We start from the raw sequence: 17,923 nt of genomic DNA, 5'->3' as shown, positions 1-17,923 counted from the left end.
AGTATATTGGGCAACTACAAGAGAAAGGGCCTTTTGAACAGTGACCTCTCTGTTGCATAATTCCCTCTGCGTGGAGGTCAACCAGTTGCCTAATTTACTATAATGTATTTTCGGCATCAAAGACCATTTCATTTTCCCAGGCCTTCTAAACCAGCCTTTACCTATCTGGTGCCCTCCAGATATTTTGGAGTACAACTGCCATCAGCCCTAGACAGCACAACCATGCTGGGTTGGGCTGATGGGAGTTGTGGTCCAAAATGTCTTAAGGGCACCAGCTTGGAGAAGGCTTTTCTAGACATTATTATGCAATGGTCTAGTATTATTTTAGCTTTGTGAAATTTTGTATATACTAGGGGCTCTGCCCCATTTGTTTTGCTCACCAGCCCCACCCCCACCTATCCCATCCCCTCACCAAACCCACACTCCCCTCAACAACTTCTCAACCTCCCATAGACCTTGCCAATCTCCCACTACCCTTAGGCTTTACCAACCCCCAACTCACTCGCTGCTCAACCTAGCCAAAAAAACCCCACTCCCCTTAGACTGAACAGCAGCTGAGTAGGATGAAGAGTTGTCCCACATAAGGTAGCAATGGTGGAGATTGAAAGGCCTGATCTTCCTTTGTCCACCATGGATATTCTGTCCTGTTCCTGCAGTCAGTCAATACAGGGAGCAGGCTGGGGAGGGGGGTGAAGCATGGCCTAGAAGCTGTAGGGATGTTGCTTTGGGGTGAGTTGCAGCCTTACCCTGCACACTGCTGACTCATTTGCACCACCTGATGATGGCAACAGTGGATCCTAGTGATGGCTGGCGCCACATCTGCCACCTTCCTGATTGCTGTACTGCTCCATCTGCCTCCTAATTGCTCTCTAGGCATGTGGTGACAAAAGCAGTTGTGAATTTCCAGCCTGGATGGGGAGAAGAAAAGCAGCCAGCAATGGTGCCTACCAGCATGGGGATCTGCAGGGGCTTTGGGGCTGGCAGGTGGAGAAGCCAACAGAGCCGGGTGGCTGGTGGGGAGCGGCTACAGCCTGTTGCTATCCCCCTGCAGCTGACCCATCCATTGCCTTTTGTCATGCTGTAGTTCACAGTGCCACCTTTCTGTGGCCAAGCAAAGTACAACATGATGACAGCCTTACATTTTTATTATATATATAGATTTTTCTATACATATATATTTTTTAATTCTTTTAGTGCTATGTTGTTCTATTCTTCTGCTATCTATTTTAAAGTGATTTATCTTGATTTTATCATTCTTTTTGTGGCATTTTAATGCCACTGAGATTTTAAACTTTGAGATTGTTTTACTTGTATGCTTCCCAGAGAACTATTGTTATAGGGTGGCTTATAAATTGAATAAATAAAATAAATTATAAAAATTAATTTGACTCAAGGAAGGTTTGCAAGCCAAAAGCAGTAGTTGCTCTTCATCAGTGCACATCACTCTTCTAATCTAGGCCATAAATATGCATGAGCTTAAAACTGCTCTGAAGAAAATCAGGTTAATAATTGAAATGCTAGCCATGACCATTTTAAATTGCCATAGCTCTGTAGCAAATACCTCAATGTTTCCTTACAGATATCAGCTATCAGTCATTGTGTCTTCTCCTGCTTTTACCAGTAATTATTTAAACTGTTTAAAGTGACACTGACCTTTAGTTTATTCATGTCGTCCCTGACAGATTCTATCAGTTATATGCACTACAAAATGTAGCTCCTGCATTCATTACTCTGATAAGTTTCGTTCTTCTGCATATTCTCCAAGTCCTCATATTTGTATCTAATGAAATGAGCTCAAGGACTTGATAATGTTGTTCCACCAGAGTGATGCATGGGCTGCTAATGGTACTGATAAAACTTCTCATCAATCATTTCTCCAAGCCATTATAATACCAGCAGAATAGCTGTATTTAGATGACAGCCTAATGTGATTATATTAGAATGTCTAGTTTCTTGACCGCAAGTATCATTCATGGTTAGCATCAAATATCAACACTGTGCCCTTCTTGAGTTCTTTCTGTTTATGTCTGTTATTACTATCATTATTTATTTTGTACATTATACAAATGTAGGCTTTCCTATTTTGAGCAATCCCTAAGGGTGATATAGCTGTCTCCATTGATACCAATGACAAAAGTACACTTGACTTCAGCAAAGTCTGCTTTTAACAATGGAAGTGCATTGGGATTAAAATAATAGGTTATAAATAATAGGCTATATTCTAAGACCCAATGGCTCTTTACATTTCTGAGAAGCTTTTTGACCCAGATCTAGATCCCACTGCGTTCTCATCTCAGACTTAATTCTCAGACTGAGGCCTGTATCATCATTGGGTTCAAAGTTGAACAAGTCAGACCAAAATTTCCCAGGCTCAAGATGTTAAGATAGAATCCCCTAGCCAATCAGATTGTTGTTCTGTCACGAACTATATTAAAGCAATCTTATACACACTTAACTGGGAGTAAGTCCCACTGAACTCAGTGGGGATTCCTTCTGAGTGAACATAGGACGTGCTATAAGTCTCTGTATTAAGCTTTATTAAGTCACTAACAACACAAGGCTATTCATGTCACTGAGTTCAGTGGGGCTTACTCCTAGGTAAGTGAGTGCAGAATTGCAGTCTGAATTTATTGTAGTTAACTATTTAAAATATTGTTCAGACTTCAAGAAAAGGGTTATAAGCTAACAGATATCAATCACTCTGCCAGGTGAATAGTTAATAAAGTAATGCATGATTTATTCATGTTATGAGGAGAAGCAGGAGGAGGAGGGACATGGAGAAGTGCATTAATGATTCACTAGGTTTTCCTAGTCATGGCTGATATTTTCAAACAAAAATAATATCAGCAACAACATTATTTGTTCATCTATTCTTTTTTCTCATTATAACTTACTTATAACACAATGTGTTATAAAAATTATGTATGTAATTATTATATACATAATTTCTATCCCTCTCTCTCTCCTCTGAAAAAAGAGAGAAAGAGAGACTATAGGATATAGATTATGTTAGTAAATAAAGAAAAAGACAGACTGACTAATTCATTCCTTCCCTTCCCTCCCCCTCTCAGCTGGGTATAGCAAATGGGTGGGGGTGCTGCTTGGGGAGAGATGAGTCTTTCTTCAAGTCTGCTGTCCTTAGTTTCACTATCCTGTTGTCCCTAAAGCCTGGACGTTTACAGGACTGTGGACTACACTTTCCCAAGACAGACAGCTCTCTCAGGGTTTCAGAGCACCTTCTAAGTTCTAGCGTGGCTCTAATAAATAGCTGATCTTTCAAACAAACTTGTCTCTCCTGAGCCAGTAGTATCAGTCACACGAGGATGCCCCCCCAGTCCAAGGCTCTCCTAAACAAGGGTGTCCTGAGACATGGCATTCAGGTTGTAATCCTAACCTCATGTACTTGTGAATTAAACCTTGTTTACTTCAATAAAGCTTATTTCTGAGTAGATAGTATTGTGCTGAAACTCTGGAGGGAGCATTGCCTTGCAATGGACAGTACATTTTTCCATTCCTTATTGTTACACTCATTGATTCTACAGTCTGTAGAACTTCAATGAATGCAGAATGTATTATTTGGTAGAAGAGTTGAATGCAAATGCCAGATTCAGGCATTGTGTTAATGTAACAGGTGTGTTAGAGTTGGTTCCTTACAGTAGTATCCAAACCAGGGTGAATAGTGTTTGCAGTCGAGGGGCGAAATAAGACACAGAGACATCAGCTTGGGTTGAACAAGGGCCACTTTATTAAATTACAGCAAACCAAACCCAATTTAAAGTGACCTGCAGAGGGAAACCTAGGTGCGGGAACTGTCTATAAGCAAGTAGCTTGCCACACAGCTCTGGGTGACCAGCCCCTGCTGGGGCAAGGGCAAGCCCATCTGCTTACCCTTTACCCCGGCCACACCTTGTAGGTGAGTAGGGGGGCCTTCCCACGTCATCCCCACCCGGGGCCGTATAACCCCTGGGTAGATGAAGATAAGTTGGCCCCAGAAGCAGCCCATATCCTGCCCTCGAGCCGTAAAGCCCTGACAGACAGGCCTCCGGAACCGCCAATCACCTCCAAAGGTGCCTAAGGGGGCCACCTAGCTGTCCTTACCTATTTCCCTTCCCGCACCTTCCCGCCACAAAAGGGGGACAAATCTCTATTTAGTCCCCCTTTACCCCACTGCCGAGAAGCACCTCTCGCAGACACCTCTGCAGGTCTCCCAAATATGTCGTTACCTGCATCTGACAGGTGAATGCCATCGGCCCTGTATCGTTCACCCTTCTAATGCTGAATGGGGATGCGGAATGGCTAACCCCCCTTGCCCGAAGAAGAGCCAACCGAATCTGCTGGTTAGCCTTCGTTCGCCAAACCCTGCGTAGGAGCATGCCCATAAGTAACTGAAGCCGTCGTAGCCTCTCCGCTGCATGTCACACATGCTCTCCAACTGAGGGCCTTGCCCTGAGTAACTGAGGCCGCCGTAGCCTCTCCGCTGCAGGTAAGAAGCCAGCAGGGATGTGGGGGCTTTCCAGTGTTTTGCACCGCCTGCAGCATGTACGACTATCTGCCTATTGGACAGAAGTCGTGGGTGTGCTCTCGGTGCAATGAGCTCCTGGCTCTCCGGGAACGACTTCATTTCCTTGAGGCCAAGGTGGCGGACCTGGAAAAGCTGAGAGAGGCAGAGAGGTGTGTGGAGGAGGCCTTCAGGGACGTTATAGCTGTGTCCCACTCCAACGATGATAGCTGTCCTGCTATCATGGACAACGATGGTCTCGGGGAAGGAGAGCATCCAGCTGAGGAAGAGGGAAACGATCCCTTAGAAGGGACCCATTCCTTGGGGGATGAGCAGCTATCCTCTCGTGCCGAGGATATATATCCAGGGGGTGGAGGGATCCTTGTAGTGGGTGATTCGATCATTAGGAACATAGACAGTGGGGTGTGTGATGGGCGTGTAGACTGCAAGGTGTTTTGCCTGCCTGGTGCGAAGGTTGCGGATATCGCCCATCGTTTAGATAGTTTGGTAGACAGTGCTGGGAAGGAGTCAGTGGTCGTGGTGCACGTTGGCACCAACGACATGGGGAAATGCAGCCGTGAGGTCCTGGAAGCAAAATTTAGGTTGCTAGGTAGGATGCTGAAAGCCAGGACCTCCAAGGTGGCTTTCTCTGAAATGCTACCGGTTCCACGCGCAGGACCAGCCAGACAGGCCCAGCTTCGCAGTCTCAATGTGTGGATGAGACGATGGTGTCGGGTGGAAGGGTTTGGATTTGTTAGGCACTGGGGAACATTTTGGGACAAGCCGGGCCTGTACAAAAGGGACGGGCTCCACTTGAACCAGAATGGAACCAGACTGCTGGCACTTAAAATTAAAAAGGTAGCAGAGCAGCTTTTAAACTGACTGAAGGGGGAAACCCGACAGGAGCTGAGAAAGGTCCGGTTCGGAATAAACCTCCCCCCTGGGATAAAAACCAAAGAAATGATGAAATTTTAAAAGGGGTATGCCTAGAAGTAGGCATTGTGAGAGCAGGGGCACAGGATATAAATTCAGAAGAGCAAAATTACCACAGGCCTAACCACAAGTGCCAAAGACACTTGAAGAGAGACACTGTTTACAAGTGCCTGTACGCTAATGCTAGGAGCCTGCGAACCAAGATGGGAGAACTGGAGTGCTTGGTCTTAGAGGAGAGCATTGATATAGTGAGCATAACGGAGACCTGGTGGAATGGAGAAAACCAGTGGGATACGGTTATCCCTGGATATAAACTATATCGGAAGGACAGGGAAGGACGTATTGGTGGCGGAGTCGCTCTATACGTGAAAGAAGGCATTGAATCCAGCAAGCTCGAAACCCCAAAAGAGGCAGACTCCTCCACAGAATCGTTATGGGTGGTGGTACCATGCCCCAGGAGGGACTTAATACTGGGAACGATCTATCATCCCCCTGATCAAAATGCTCAGGGAGACCTTGAGATGAGATATGAAATTGAGGAAGCATCCAAACTAGGAAATGTGGTAGTAATGGGTGACTTCAACTACCCGGACATAGACTGGCTGCATATGTGTTCCAGTCATGACAAAGAAGCAAAGTTTCTAGATATTCTAAATGGCTATTCCCTAGACCAGTTGGTCATGGAACCGACCAGAGGGACGGCAACCCTGGACTTAATCCTCAGTGGGGACCGGGACCTGGTGCGAGATGTAAGTGTTGTTGAACCGATTGGGAGCAGTGACCACAGTGCTATTAAATTAAACATACATGTAACTGGCCAATTGCCAAGAAAATCCAACACGGTCACATTTGACTTCAAAAGAGGAAACTTCACAAAAATGAGGGGATTGGTAAAAAGAAAGCTGAAAAACAAAGTCCAGAGGGTCACATCACTCGAAAATGCTTGGAAGTTGTTTAAAAACACTATATTAGAAGCTCAACTGGAGTGCATACCGCAGATCAGAAAAGGTACCGCCAGGGCCAAGAAGATGCCAGCATGGTTAACGAGCAAAGTCAAGGAAGCTCTTAGAGGCAAAAAGTCTTCCTTCAAAAAATGGAAGTCTTGTCCGAATGAAGAAAATAAAAAAGAACACAAACTCTGGCAAAAGAAATGCAAGAAGACAATAAGGGATGCTAAAAAAGAATTTGAGGAGCACATTGCTAAGAACATAAAAACCAACAACAAAAAATTCTATAAATACATTCAAAGCAGGAGACCATCTAGGGAGACAATTGGACCCTTGGATGATAAGGGAGTCAAAGGTGTACTAAAGAACGATAAGGAGATTGCAGAGAAGCTAAATGAATTCTTTGCATCTGTCTTCACAGTGGAAGATATAGGGCAGATCCCTGAACCTGAACTAACATTTGCAGGAAGGGATTCTGAGGAACTGAGACAAATAGTGGTAACGAGAGAGGACGTTCTAAGCTTAATGGATAATATAAAAACTGACAAATCACCGGGCCCGGATGGCATCCACCCGAGAGTTCTCAAAGAACTCATATGTGAAATTGCTGATCTGCTAACTAAAATATGTAACTTGTCCCTTGGGTCCTCCTCCGTGCCTGAGGACTGGAAAGAGGCAAATGTAACACCAATCTTCAAAAAGGGATCCAGAGGGGATCCCGGAAATTACAGGCCAGTTAGCTTAACTTCTGTCCCTGGAAAACTGGTAGAAAGTATGATTAAAGCTAGATTAACTAAGCACATAGAAGAACAAGCCTTGCTGAAGCAGAGCCAGCATGGCTTCTGCAAGGGAAAGTCCTGTCTCAGTAACCTATTAGAATTCTTTGAGAGTGTCAACAAGCATATAGATAGAGGTGATCCAGTGGACATAGTGTACTTAGACTTTCAAAAAGCTTTTGACAAGGTACCTCACCAAACGCTTCTGAGGAAGCTTAGCAGTCATGGAATAAGAGGAGAGGTCCTCTTGTGGATAAGAAATTGGTTAAGAAGCAGAAAGCAGAGAGTAGGAATAAATGGACAGTTCTCCCAATGGAGGGCTGTAGAAAGTGGAGTCCCTCAAGGATCGGTATTGGGACCTGTACTTTTCAACTTGTTCATTAATGACCTAGAATTAGGAGTGAGCAGTGAAGTGGCCAAGTTTGCTGATGACACTAAATTGTTCAGGGTTGTTAAAACAAAAAGCGATTGTGAAGAGCTCCAAAAAGAGCTCTCCAAACTGAGTGAATGGGCGGAAAAATGGCAAATGCAATTCAATATAAACAAGTGTAAAATTATGCATATTGGAGCAAAAAATCTGAATTTCACATATACGCTCATGGGGTCTGAACTGGCGGTGACCGACCAGGAGAGAGACCTCGGGGTTGTAGTGGACAGCACGATGAAAATGTCGACCCAGTGTGCGGCAGCTGTGAAAAAGGCAAATTCCATGCTAGCGATAATTAGAAAAGGTATTGAAAATAAAACAGCCGATATCATAATGCCGTTGTATAAATCTATGGTGCGGCCGCATTTGGAATACTGTGTACAGTTCTGGTCGCCTCATCTCAAAAAGGATATTCTAGAGTTGGAAAAGGTTCAGAAGAGGGCAACCAGAATGATCAAGGGGATGGAGCGACTCCCTTACGAGGAAAGGTTGCAGCATTTGGGGCTTTTTAGTTTAGAGAAAAGGCGGGTCAGAGGAGACATGATAGAAGTGTATAAAATTATGCATGGCATTGATAAAGTGGATAGAGAAAAGTTCTTCTCCCTCTCTCATAATACTAGAACTCGTGGACATTCAAAGAAGCTGAATGTTGGAAGATTCAGGACAGACAAAAGGAAGTACTTCTTTACTCAGTGCATAGTTAAACTATGGAATTTGCTCCCACAAGATGCAGTAATGGCCACCAGCTTGGACGGCTTTAAAAGAAGATTAGACAAATTCATGGAGGACAGGGCTATCAATGGCTACTAGCCATGATGGCTGTGCTCTGCCACCCTAGTCAGAGGCAGCATGCTTCTGAAAACCAGTTGCCGGAAGCCTCAGGAGGGGAGAGTGTTCTTGCACTCAGGTCGTGCTTGCGGGCTTCCCCCAGGCACCTGGTTGGCCACTGTGAGAACAGGATGCTGGACTAGATGGGCCACTGGCCTGATCCAGCAGGCTCTTCTTATGTTCTTATGTTCTTAAAATTAATAGAATAAAGTACCTTGAACCTAATATAGGCCCGAGTCAAGGAAAGGCCGCAAGCCTAACCAAAGAACCCTTCACAACAGCCAAGAGAGGCTGCCAAGGCCTCACCCACCTCCTTCACTGTCTTGCGCCCCCTACCTAGGCTGAACTCACACCCAGCCTTGGCAAACAAAAGGGAGGTAAATAGGGCCTGTTGAGACTCGAAAGGCTTGTGCAGCCTCCTCTCCCGTAATTAGTTCTGAGCCTGCAGCCCATGGCTGTTGGGGAGATTTCAACCCCAATCTCCCGGATCGCAGTCCAAACACCTCAACCACTATCAAAACCTCTCCCATGCGTATGGGGTGGTGGTGGTTTAAAATTGCCCAAAGACCTGCATTTTATGAGGGGACCTTTTACACACACCTCTTTTCCTTGCTTGGTTGGCATGACTACTTAAATCCTCCCTGGCCTATAATAAGAATTATGAGACCAATTATAATAATAATTATTATTATTGTAAGCCACCAACTGCAGAAACACCGGCACGAATACCAGTATTGTAAGCTGCTAACTGTAGTAAGTCACTGTCTGCAAGGTCTGATCCTTTTATTCAAAACCCTGCAGCTCTTTTGCTCTAATTTATTTTAATTACTGATTTATTCCAATTACTTTATATTATATCACTGCTCTTATACAATATTAAATGTGTGTGTGTGATCTTGTTTAACTGGCTAGCAATAGCCCTAAGGCGGCGTTGCTGGAGGACACTGAGTGCCCACCCACCCCAACCAAGGGGGAGGGGTTTCCACACCATTCGGCCCAGCAAGCCCTTAATAGAAGACCCGCTCCAGCCGCCGCCACTCCTCCAGGCTCATGACCGCCTGCCTCCTCAAACTACCTCCACCAAGGAAAATAACTGAGGCCTAATCAGCCCACTAATGTGGCCTAACTGGCCTGTAAATGCGGCCTGTGCCGCTGCAAACAAGCGCCTCCGAAATGGCACCAACCACGCGGCCGAGCCAGAATGGCCGCTGCCGCTCTTCTCCTTGCTCTGCTTTGGCCCTCGTCGTCCTTCAACGTCACGCTGGCAAAGAGGAAGGTAGGAGGGGCAGCTGGACTTAAATAAGCCCCAAAGCCCCGCCCCTCCACACTGCACGTCGCACGCACACAATAGGTGCGACGCGCGACGTTGCCCCAAACAAAGATGGAGGCGGCAGCTTCGCCCCGATCTGCAACCTTGCCCCACTCATCAGCTGCGCGGCGAGCGGGGCATCATATGTGTGTACCCATACCCATACACACAAATCTTTAACATTTGTTAAAGTAGCCAATTCACCTTTTAATAAATATCTAAAACATAAAATAGGATTGTTCATATATTTTGCCTTGTTGAATTTTTAACCTGATGTATTTTATTTTATTTTATTTTATTTTATTGCAATGCATTGCAAATTTACTTCCATTTTATTTGCTTCTAAGGGAGAGAATCTGAGGTATAATGCTGGGTTTTCTTTCCTGAGGCCATCTTGAACTATAGTATCATACTGTAAAACTGTTCAGATCTGTCATGTTTGTAATTGTATAAGCTTTTATTACAACTTATCCCTGCTCTGATGAATGATGTACTGGGAAACTTCTTTCTGCATTTTATGCCTTTACTTCCAGTGCCCTGTGGAGGAATTTTATCTAAGCGCAAAGGGACCATTTTGTCCCCTGGCTACCCTGAGCCTTATGACAACAATCTGAATTGTGTATGGAAGATCACAGTGCCTGAAGGAGCTGGAATTCAAGTAAGAACACATATAATTGTCTACTGATACCACTATAGGCTCTAATCTCTGGAAAAACTGAGAGCATGAGCGGATCAAATCACAAAGTTTTAAAAGGCAATTAAAATATGTCACAATAAGATCTGTTACGTAATTCTTTTGAACGATATAAACTTCTTCCTGGAAGAGACATTTCTGATCAGAAATATTAGTATGTCAAGATGGTAGCTTAGATCAATTTTTTTACAATTATAACAATATTTACAATGAAAATATGTGGAAGTAAATTAAGGTGGGGTAATTGATAGCAGCATGACCTTCATATCCAAAGTCTTACTAGGCTCTCACTGGCTGAGTGGAAGCGAGGTCAGAGGAGCACTTTTGAACTCCTCCATCCTTTTACAATATATGTGTGGTGTGGTGAGATGCCCTCTTCTACAGAACTGTCAAGGCTATAGGGGCCTTACTCTCTTTTTCACCTGGTGAAGGACCTAAGAAGGACTCAGGTTTGATCCCTGATTCATAGAGTCTATGTGATTAAGTTGTCTGAAGACCTGACAATCCCTCCCACCCCCACATTTTCACAAAGTTAGCACTTTTTCATTTGTTAACAGTGAGACATATATGTTTAACTGGAAACTCACTTTTCCTGTTCCAGAGCTCAGGAAATAGAAAAGTTTATGGTTTAGAGAACTTTATTGGCCTTCCTTTATAGGCAGAATAAAAACAATGCAGAACAGATCTTCATCAGTGGCCACTACCAGATGCTATAGAGAGGCAGGAGAAATACCATTGTAGAAAACCACATGTAGCAATATGCTCTATAATAATTGTGTTTACTAGTCCCCTTAGTCAGTGTCTGGCTAATAACAACACTATTATTACCCATTTCTAAATAGCTTCTGAGTACTTAATCATTGTCCAAGAAGTAGGAAAATCATGTTCCAAAAATATCTACTGTGACCATTCTGTGAGATTAAGCTGAAAATTGCATAATAGACTTTCCAGCTATTATGGAAAGACAGACACAGGATAGGATTGGCCATGCAGCCTGCCTGTCTATAGATGGGTAGACACCTGCCCATTAAATTCATGCACAGTAGGAGAAAAGATGCATAGTTTGGTGGTGTATATTGGTCACAGAGATGAAGAATCCTTTTAAAATGGATTAATGCACAGAATTTGGTGGTTTCGGCCCAGTGGGACTTTTCCCACATTGGACCACCTCATGCATTGAGTACGCATTTATATCCAAGCTGCTTGTGCACTATAGTTTTTTTTTTAAAAGCTCACCTAATTATATGCAAAATTATAGGGATAATGCGCATACTATATCTATCTATCTATCTATCTATCTATCTATCTATCTATCTATCTATCTATCTATCTATCTATCTATCTATCTATCTATCTAATATGTGTAAAAGTGTCAAGCCCTATGTGGTACTATATTTCTGATGCACAGTTTTATAAGTATTAATAAACATTTTATGTGTATATTCATATGCATTGTGGTGTGTATCCGTTTATGTGCTGGCTACTCTAGGAAATCTGAAATGTATGTGCTTATAATGCATGCATAAAGTGCATATAATAATTTACTATGTATTTGTTTTTAAAATATTTATACCCATTAAAAACAACACAATTAATAGAATAATACAGTGAATAGAATACACAAACACACAGACATGATTATTTCAGAGTGCTAGATTTTTATGGAAGTTATCTAAAAACCTCAGTCTAAGCTTGAGTTATTTCCAAATACCTTGAAGGAACACTGCTTCCGTAGTTTTAACTGAAGCATAATGGAGCCTCATGATTATTTCCCATTAAATATAATGTATATCAAAAAGAGACTCATAGTTTACCACTCTGGTTGAAGATATTGCACTTTTTGGAATTCATTGGTCACTGTTTAAAATAAAGGTGTGGATCAAATTCTGGCTATCTTATTCCTTATAGCTGCTTTATTCTTTAGAATTACCCTAAAGATGATGGTTCATTCCTGCCATTGCAACCGAATGCCATCACCATGATGATTCTGATCTGAGTAACCAGAGTTGCAAATGAGGACAGAGGAAAAACAGCATGCAATCTAATATAAATGACTTTGCAAGGATTTCAGGCAGAAGAAAACATTTTAAACAATGAATATATTATCCAGCATAGTGTCTAATCTGAGAATTTTGATAGGATGAAACTTTCCTGGGTGTTAGTGGGGCTTGCTTTTCTATCAAGGGTGTCACAAATCCAATCTAAAGTATTACAGAGTTACACTCTAGTGCATACTACAGTACAGGCATAGTTCCTGACTCCCTTTCTTGATATAGTTTTTTTTTCTTCCCCTTCCTGTCTTGGGATGTCATTGTCTCAAGTCTACCAAGCCAGGGAAGTCTACTCTGGCCCCTTTCCTGGGGCTTCTCAGACATGTTACCTAGTGGAATGGGGGAATGGCGATGGATACGGGCTACAAAGAAAAAATATGTGAGCAGGGGAAAGGTGAAGCACCCCTTCTTCTCACTGCTTTTTCTATACATATGTCCAGACTTTGTTCAATGACAACAAATATGTGATTGAAAATTACATTTTTGCCATTATACATCTAGCTTTTCTTTCGTACAGGGAAAGGCTTTGTGTGTGTGTGTGTGTGTGCGTGCGTGTGTGCGTGTGCGTGCCTACCATTATTGAGTAAACACTGATAACTTTCATCAGCAAGCACAATTATCCTTACAGGGGGATGTCAAGTGATGTCATAAGAAGTGGAACTACCTGAGGATGGTATCAGATGTTATACAAGGTCTCCTCTCCTTCTGAGGTTAACTGAACCCAATTTTCATTGCCAGGCTTCACTTCTTGAAAAATGATGTCTGCTCAGAATAGGCTTTTTTGTTAGTTGTAAATCTGGAGAAATCATAGAATTTTGAATTCTCTGATATTTTTGCCATTCATTTTCTCTACTTCACAGGTGCAGGTTATAAGTTTTGCAACCGAGCATAACTGGGACTCTTTGGATTTTTATGATGGTTCTGATAACAATGCTCCAAGGCTTGGAAGCTATTCAGGTGAATGGAAAGACTGACTACATTTTTGGTACTCCCTTTCATGATAAACAGTCAACCTGGGCCACTTCTGAAGACGCCAGCTATAAACTATCTTGAATTGTGTTCATGTAATACAAGAGGGTGTTGAAATGCATCATCTTTCAGAACAAGTTAGAGATGCAAGCTGCATGTCAGATTCTTGGTGGTTTCATTACCCAGTGCTACCATATATTGATGTCTGCTTTAAAATAGATTGTATTACCATTTGCTGCTACACATCATGTATATTGAGAGCACAGAGTAGTGTGAATTAAATTTTCATTATTTGTCATCTAGAGCAGATCCTGTTTATCAGATGTAGACTTCAAAAAGAAGTTGGCTCTTAAGGGATTTTGTACTGCAGAACCTGGAAGAAAGTTGAATACCAATAACATAACTTCCATGGTCCACCAAAGTGTCTAAAGCTAACATCCTTCTGAGCACAAAGCCATTCATGTGAATGTGAACCGCATTCACCAATAAAACCTCTTCTTCCTTGCCCCAGTACTAGCTATATCATCATCCTCTTTCCTTAGCCCACTGCTTTTTCCTTTCTTCTCCTCAACTGGCCCAGGAGCCTTAGGGATCTCCTGCTTTGGATTCTTCTGTTGATCAAGCTGCTGTTTCATCATATATTTTCCCTTCTGGGATTCCTTGGTCCTATTGTGTGGATGGGAGAGGAGCTGGGGAAGGGGTAAGATCAAATATCTTGCTTGATCTGACTTGCCTCTTTCTTGCATTGCTTAAAGTGCCTGGTTGAATAGCTTGGAGTACTGAAGTCTTCCAACTACTGTTTGGCCATGCCTCTGATGTGCCATAAGTTATTAATGGTATACTGCCCTAAACTCTCAAAGTATTTTACCTCTAGAACATGCATTTTGAAAGCTCTAGGGTTTTTCTGCATTACTAAAACCCATTCTTGTTTGTTTTTTGTTCAGCTACCTTGGGCCCGGTGCCAGCAGTCAGTCAGGTTGAGCACTGGTTGAGGGTCCCAGGGCCTCAGAAAGGTCCCTGTTGGAATTTAATTTTGGAGATTTTTAATTAAGTACCAGAAATTTGATTTGTAAGCTCCTACAAAAATGTTCCTATCATATTTTAACCTGGCCCATGGGGCTTTTGGTCACCTGATGATATTCTGTGCAATCAGAACAAATGAGGTTATGGTTTAATAAGAGCTTTATTTGAGATACATACACACGGCTTCACACAAGCATATAAAGAAGAAACAAAAGAGACCTTTCTTACATACCAGGATAGTAGTGATTAAAGGTAGCAGTGGCAACTTGTCAGCCCTGGATCCCATACTCTCTAGCTCACAGGGGCAGGAATACAGTTGAAGAGAATTCACACATGCACCCCAAGCACGTGGATCTATTTTCTTCTTATACCAGTTGTTTGTCTCCACTCTTTCCCCTTTCCTTCATTATGACCTTTGGCCATGTGTCTCTTACACGTATATGCCTCAGATGTCCTTTGCATCTGTTGTGTATGTCTCAAATGTTTCAGAAAGTCCCTAGATGTTTTATTCTCATCTTTGTTTACAGTTGTGTCTCCCCACAATATGGGCACACAGTGGGTGCCTCTGACCTGTGTTCTTCTTGTTCCCCTTCATTCCTTCTTGCATAAGCCTAACCACAAGCTTATATTTCCTTTTCTGGCACAGATATTTGCTGTAAGTGTGAAATAAAAGTAGGACTGAAGGAAATCCCAGTGTTATGCAAGATAGGGATGGGGTTCACTGCCTAGTTCCGATCCACTTGTATTCAGATAGTCCGTCATTCCATCCCGACCCACCCTTTTTTGTTCGTACTTGCTTTGGCACTTGCTGATTCGATCAGCTGTGTGTTTGTTTTTTGGTTGCGAAAGCAAATTACATAATTTTTAAAGAAAATGCCTATGTAAATTATCACGGTGTTCCACGCTGTTTGTTTTTCCTATTTGTCACACCTACACACTGTTATGAATCCATCAACTTAGATGAAATTACAAAGATAATTACTTAAAATCTGGGGGGGGAATAGGGAAAAAATCAGTGCCAATTACAGCTGTCGCCCACCACAAAACATCCATGCCAATTACAGCCACAGCCCACCGCAAGAAATCAGTGCCGGTCTGAGAAGATAGTGGACTATCAAATTCAGTCAGAAACTGTTACTAAGTTCGATTTAGCAGATATTCTCCCCCATTCCTAATGCAAGATAAATAAATTTATGGGTCTAAGTTTTCCTTTACCTCTCACTCGCACAAACTGGCTGTGCTGGCATTTACTGCCCTTCCCACTGGGATTCCTGATGGGCTTTATAGTGGGGGTTGAAGTTCTTTGAGCCAAGCCCCTCTAACATCTGCAGTGCTTGTCCAGCATCTTAATGTACCTAAAATGCAAAGCTGACCTGTAGGTCAATGAAATATATATATTTCGTGGGACCCAGTGGAGAGTGTGGTGAGTGGTGTTGCCGCTACTGTTGCTGTGACAGCAGCAGTGGAAGAAGAAGAAGAAAATGTTGTGTAACCATATTATTGGGGTGTGGTGTATGTGTTGGGGGCCCACTGGCAGTATTGTACCAAGTAGCCCTTGAAATCTGATGCTGACCCTGAACTAACTCCACAACTCTCCTCTCTTGTAATACTGAGCTCTCGTGCTGTCACATTTCTTTTTGTCACTGTAGCCAAATTTTCAGGACTAAGAAGGTACAATATAGCATTGCTAAATTATAGTGGTAAGATGTAGTCATTTTGCAAACTGTAAAACGTTTGAATGATTCTGTGTGTATGTGTAAGACTGTATACGTTCATAGACAAAATCCAATGGGTTATTTTCCACTAAGTCTTACTCAGAGAAGACCCACTAAAATGAATGAATTAATTTAGTTATGTCTATTAACTTCAGTGGGTCTACTCTGAGTAGTCTAACATTGATACCACTCAATGAGAATAATAGCTATATTATTTGCAGTACTGATCTAATATCTTTCAACCTCAATTTTCCTCAGGAACTACAATACCTCAACTTCTCAACAGCACATCCAACAACTTGTACCTAAACTTTCAGTCAGATATTAGTGTGTCAGCTGCCGGATTCCATTTGGAGTATACAGGTAATGTACTTGTGATATATGTTATAATAGTGTAAGCCAGGTTAGTTTTGGAGATGTGAAAGATTACATTAAAGTTGCCCAGGTTTGATCTTGTAGAAGGTTTGTATGACAAATGTCAGTTTATCTTTAAAATTATTATTATTATTACTTCTAAATTAGCCTCTGCTCTTCTTGTTGCTACAAATAATGTTATTCAGCCTGTAAAATGAAATGCTGTCTTGCACAGATATTTTGTCAGCAATTTAAATATTATTTCCCTATAATTTACTGTAGATTTTACGTTTCCTGTACCAGGTTGTAACCATGGAATTGGGTCGATGATCAAAACATGGGACTCAAAACTAGTGTTTCTGTTCAATGTTCCAAACAACCATTCCTTTCAAACAAGGCATTCTTCTCTCCCCTCCCCTCTTAGTTTCCATTTTTCTTTTCTAATCTTTGCTCTTCATTCTGTCACTACTGAGCATGCACAGTATTCACTGAGATTTTGGGGGAAAGGTAGGTGCGGGGTTTGGTGCTTTATGTTTTAAAATGATTTTTGTACTTCTGCAAACCTTGAGGTTCTTCCAAGCATGCTGAAACTTCTCTGTTGTTTCTCAGAGGCACCATTTTGGCCTCATTCCTGCTGTCACCACTTTAGTTAGTTATTAGAAGGAGTGATTGTTGGGGATTACAGAAGGAGAAAATTGTTGTCCAGTGTGTTTCAGGTTCTTCAAAAGTTGGTGTAGAAATTATTGTATCCCATTTTTTATAAATAAGGTTAGTGAGACTAGAGCTACAAACTGGGAAATTGTGATGAGTACATCTGACTGATTTTTGTTTACTGCCTGTTCAGTTCTCACCCATTTTGTGATGTGGCCAGTAAGTGGTGAATTTTGGATGTTCCATAGCAGTAGTTATGACTGAGATATGTATTTGTAGGCTTTTCATCTATCGAGTAATTTCTTCTTCCATCTTGCATTTTACTGTCTTGCTGTCTTGTTTCAAAAGTTGTCCGAGTAATTTGTTGTTTTAAAACTAGTGGAAGAGAAAAGAGTGTTGACCTTTTTGGGAATTGTCACCATTATGTATTGATCTTAATAACTGTTCCAGTCATTTTCCATAGGAGGTATACCATCACTGCGGGTTGTAGCTCCACCTATCGTGCGAAGGCAAGAATGTTTCTGAAGTCAAGATTAGGGGCGTCAGGCCCCTCCCACTCTCCAGTTCATTCTTGCCTTCGTACGAACAAGTTCTATATTGCAGATAGCATAGCTTAGCTAAGTTTCTTGTGTCTATTTGTGTGTTTGTCTGACAGTGTGTGGAGGTCGTTATATGTAATTCCACTTTCTCCCTCCCCTCTGTCTTGTCTTTAATTCGTTTGTGTCTCCTGGAGTATTGTTGGGGGGAA

At 42.3% G+C, this 17,923-nt stretch overlaps 1 protein-coding gene across 3 annotated transcripts in view; it reads left to right on the top strand.

Moving 5' to 3' along the window:
- CSMD3 (CUB and Sushi multiple domains 3) overlaps window positions 1–17,923 on the top strand; it is a 1,044,618-nt gene that overhangs the window by 831,158 nt on the left and 195,537 nt on the right. For all 3 annotated transcript variants that reach the window (XM_061605340.1, XM_061605331.1, XM_061605321.1), the window contains 3 exons: window positions 10,252–10,376; window positions 13,324–13,420; window positions 16,429–16,533. In XM_061605340.1, coding sequence (XP_061461324.1) covers window positions 10,252–10,376; window positions 13,324–13,420; window positions 16,429–16,533 — 327 coding nt within the window. The remainder of the gene's footprint in view (window positions 1–10,251; window positions 10,377–13,323; window positions 13,421–16,428; window positions 16,534–17,923) is intronic.

The sequence above is a fragment of the Rhineura floridana genome, chromosome 1 (genome assembly GCF_030035675.1).
Source record: "Rhineura floridana isolate rRhiFlo1 chromosome 1, rRhiFlo1.hap2, whole genome shotgun sequence".
In the NCBI taxonomy this organism is placed as follows: domain Eukaryota; kingdom Metazoa; phylum Chordata; class Lepidosauria; order Squamata; family Rhineuridae; genus Rhineura; species Rhineura floridana.
The sequence above is the reverse complement of the archived record's forward strand: the minus strand, read 5'-3'. Positions and strand labels throughout refer to the sequence as shown.